The sequence below is a fragment of the Manis javanica genome, chromosome 3 (assembly GCF_040802235.1).
Source record: "Manis javanica isolate MJ-LG chromosome 3, MJ_LKY, whole genome shotgun sequence".
Lineage (NCBI taxonomy): Eukaryota > Metazoa > Chordata > Mammalia > Pholidota > Manidae > Manis > Manis javanica.
This window is the reverse complement of record NC_133158.1, coordinates 53,878,327-53,881,857: the sequence shown is the minus strand read 5'-3', so window position 1 is coordinate 53,881,857 and position 3,531 is coordinate 53,878,327. Positions and strand designations below refer to the sequence as shown.

General features: G+C 37.8%; 1 protein-coding gene across 1 annotated transcript; it reads right to left on the bottom strand.

Annotated features, from left to right (window-relative positions):
* Positions 1-565: 565 nt before the first annotated feature.
* CLDN8 (claudin 8) lies at positions 566-2,682 on the bottom strand. Its single transcript, XM_017651459.3, has one exon. The coding sequence runs from the start codon at positions 2,482-2,484 to the stop codon at positions 1,807-1,809; it is 678 nt and encodes a 225-aa protein (XP_017506948.1). The 5' UTR covers positions 2,485-2,682; the 3' UTR covers positions 566-1,806.
* Between the last annotated feature and the right edge of the window lie 849 nt (positions 2,683-3,531).

Below are 3,531 nucleotides of genomic sequence, written 5' to 3'. Positions count from 1 at the left end.
CAGTCCTTACTTTTTTCTCCTGACTCTATTGGGTAATCAATGAGCTGTTCTGAGGTGTCCTCATCTGTGGGTTGAATTAATCATAACAATCTCATAAAATTTATTGATAAAATTTATATAAAACAGTAGAAGTTCTGGTATGGAATGATGTACCTAAGACTTTAGCTACTATTATTGATGAATGATATTTCTCCGAAGTGGAAACATATTTAGCTATGGAAAGTTTTTTTATAGAAATGGCTGTTATATACATAATATTTTCAAATACAGAAAATACAAAATAATACAGAAATATGAAAAAGTATAGATTTGTTAGAGCCTATAGTACTGTCTTAATAAATTATAAATATATTATCAACATTAAATATCTGTATATAAATCCAGTGATTTAAGGTATAACGTTAAATGATATATAGTAGTTCACATTCTCAAAAATTAATGCTGACTCCACCTTTATCTTTAAAATATGGCCTTGATAGTCTTTAAAATTAAAAAGCCAAGAATATCAGGTTTTCAAAAACTCTTTACAAGAAAACAAAAAGGAGAATAATGAAAGAATATCAAATTAATATAAAAGGCACAGTTTATTAATATGAAGGACATAAAAAAGATAATAAACATAGTCATTTAAGCTAGAAAAACATGAATACAAACTTTCAAATTGGATTATGAGTTGCACCAAATTTGGGGGAAACACAAAGACACAGTATTTCTCTACCTTAGTAAAACTAAACAAAATTGGAACAAGTAAAAAAAAAATTATTTTTGACAGGATTGAAATAACAATTTGACTTAGTTATCCACAGATAACTTAGGAGTTGAGGGAGTTCATGAAGGGCAACTTGTTTTTATTTTTTGGTAAGCAAATAAAAACCGAGATATATTTTTTCTGTCCTGTTATTCATATTCATGAAAGCTCAAAGTCTGTATTCAAATAGTTATTTAAATATTCACATACATATATGATTTCTTGTCAAATGCATCTTTCTCCAACTACAAAAAACTTTAAGAGGAAAAATATTTTACTTCCCTGAAGTCTTTGGTATTTCTTAGACCACACTTTCATCTTTCTTCTTAGTATGGCCCTGGAAAAGCAGTTTGAATGCAAAGCCCCTTGACAAAATATCTGCCTTTTAGCTGTTCATTTAATATACAAGAAAAGGAAGGTCTCTGGGGAAAGAGGATAAAGGAGTTAGGATTTCTAACTCCTACACTGAAAAAGAGGATATCAGAAAGCCATTTAGTTTCTTTACATTGCTGATAAAAGCCTTCATTTTAACCTTCATTATAAATCAAGTGCACTACTCACTAAGCTGTTTTTAAACAATTAATATAACCTTCTTCAATCTTCTCCCTGATTCCCTTGAAAAACAATACTGAATTCTATTTATTCAGTGTAATGGATCAGTATTTCATTTAAAATAGAATTATATAAGCCTGTCTTTATTTATGTGATATAAACATCATGCTCATCTACATACATAATGCTGTGTCAGAGAGAGTTGCAAAATAATACAGTCTTTAACAATGTCATTTTGAAGTAACTGATAAAAGGAAAAAGATGCCTGAGACATTTTAGAAAACAAATTACTGTATTTCCTAGAACAATCAAAGCAGAGTGTGTATCTCTTTGTGCCGAAATAGCTTATAGAATCATAAGTAGCTGATGCACAGTTCCTGTAATTAATGTTAGGCCATTAAGGATGGCAAATCAATGTTCCTTTGTGTTCCATTTTTAGAAAATCATGGACATTTTGTCATTTGCATGGCTTCATGTAAAAAGGTATAGCTAAAAAGTAGACACAGCTACACATACTGACTTTTGGAGTACACGCTCGGTGACTTCTTTTCCATGTGATAGCTTTTTTGGGTTGTGCGATGGGAAGGTATGGAGTATCTGTAGCTACTGCTCTTTACATTGCAACAAGAAACACAACAGAGCAGGGCCCCTCCAGCCATCAACACCAGTGCCGTGGTCCAGCCTATGTAGAGGGCTTCTCCAAGCTCACGTTTTTGGGCGACATCCACAAATGGGTTATAGAAATCTCTAATGATGGAATTGGCAACCCAGCTCACAGGAATGAGCACCACGACGCCTGTGACGATGAAGATGACTCCAGCCGTTAGCAGGATATAACCCTTCATCTTGTCGTCGTCCCCAGTACACCGGGTGCACTTCATGCCAAGGATGGCCGTCATGAAAGCCAGGAAGGACAGCACAGAAGCAGCACACATGAGCCCTCTGGAGGCCTGTAGGTCCGGAGAGAGAGCCAGCAGGGAATCGTAGATTTTGCACTGCATCCTGATGTTAGCATGCCTCATGCAATTCATCCACAGTCCTTCCCAGAGGTTTTCAAAAACCACAATGTTGCTTTCAATGAAGGCAGAAACTCTCCACTGAGGCATGATGGTGACAGCCACCGTGCCCACCATCCCAAAACCACCAAGCACCAGACCAGCAATTTGCAGAGCGTAGGTAGCCATTATCCTCCAGGACAGGTTTTATCCGACTGGACTCCTGAGCTGGTAAGTCTGCTCTGAAGCAAGGTTCTCTCTGGTCCAGGAGAGAAGTTTTCCTATAGTAATGAACTCAGAGCCCAGTGGTTTTTCAAATGAAAGCTGCTTTGCTACTTCCAGTTGGATTTAATCCAGTGCTAGCTGGCTGAGGTGCCCCCCCTATTGACTACGACGGGTAAACTTACTAATCAGGTGGGGCAACTTTCTCAGCCAATGAGAGGGGGATGGTAACCCAGGTGTGTCTAACAAGAGATACTTGGAACGGCTGGACCTGCACATAAACATTCTTTGTACGTCTCAGTTTTGCAAGAAGACAGTCTCATGTTTACCTGCAGGCACAATTATAAATGTTTGCACAGCCGTCCAGCAATGTACCAATCTCTTGTGATGTGACAGGCTGGACCTTGTACAGACCGTTCTGAAACTCTTAATAAGAGCTGCTGGGAAGAAGGTATAAAATAAAATATCTGCTAAAGAAATTTGCTAGGACTGTCAGAATGCCGAAGTGAAAGGAGAGTAGGGGATTGATAGATCGCTCATACCTGGGAAACCACATTCTTTGGGGCACATGTGATCCAAGCGGTTGATTGAATTTGTCTATAACTTCAAAGCAAACTCAGCTGGGGTGAAATCAGGAAACAGAGCATGCCAAATGACAAAATAAGGCGAAAGTAATTAAATATACAAGGTTGTCCTCCTTCATGGCACCGAACACATATTGTTGTCTTTTGAGCCAGGGAAACGACGTCATGGTAACCTGGGAAAAGGGAAGGATTTACAGAACTGGAAAACAGAAAAGGAACAGCAGAAGTGCCTCACATGATGGCAAACCAAAAATATACATTTGTAGGGAATCAAATTGGAATTTCCAAATTCGTGTGTCGTATCTCTTGGGAGCTCTGTTTAAATATTGCTGAATATCCACATAAAAGCAGGAAAACTTGAGAAGAAAGTAGGTCTCTATGTGTTTGGGAGCCTCAACCTTCCTAGGAGCTGCCTCCCAGGTGTGCACTG

Bases quoted from the DNA above. Each gene is read 5' to 3' on its own strand.
- CLDN8 (XM_017651459.3), bottom strand. From the start codon at position 2,484: ATGGCTACCTACGCTCTGCAAATTGCTGGTCTGGTGCTTGGTGGTTTT.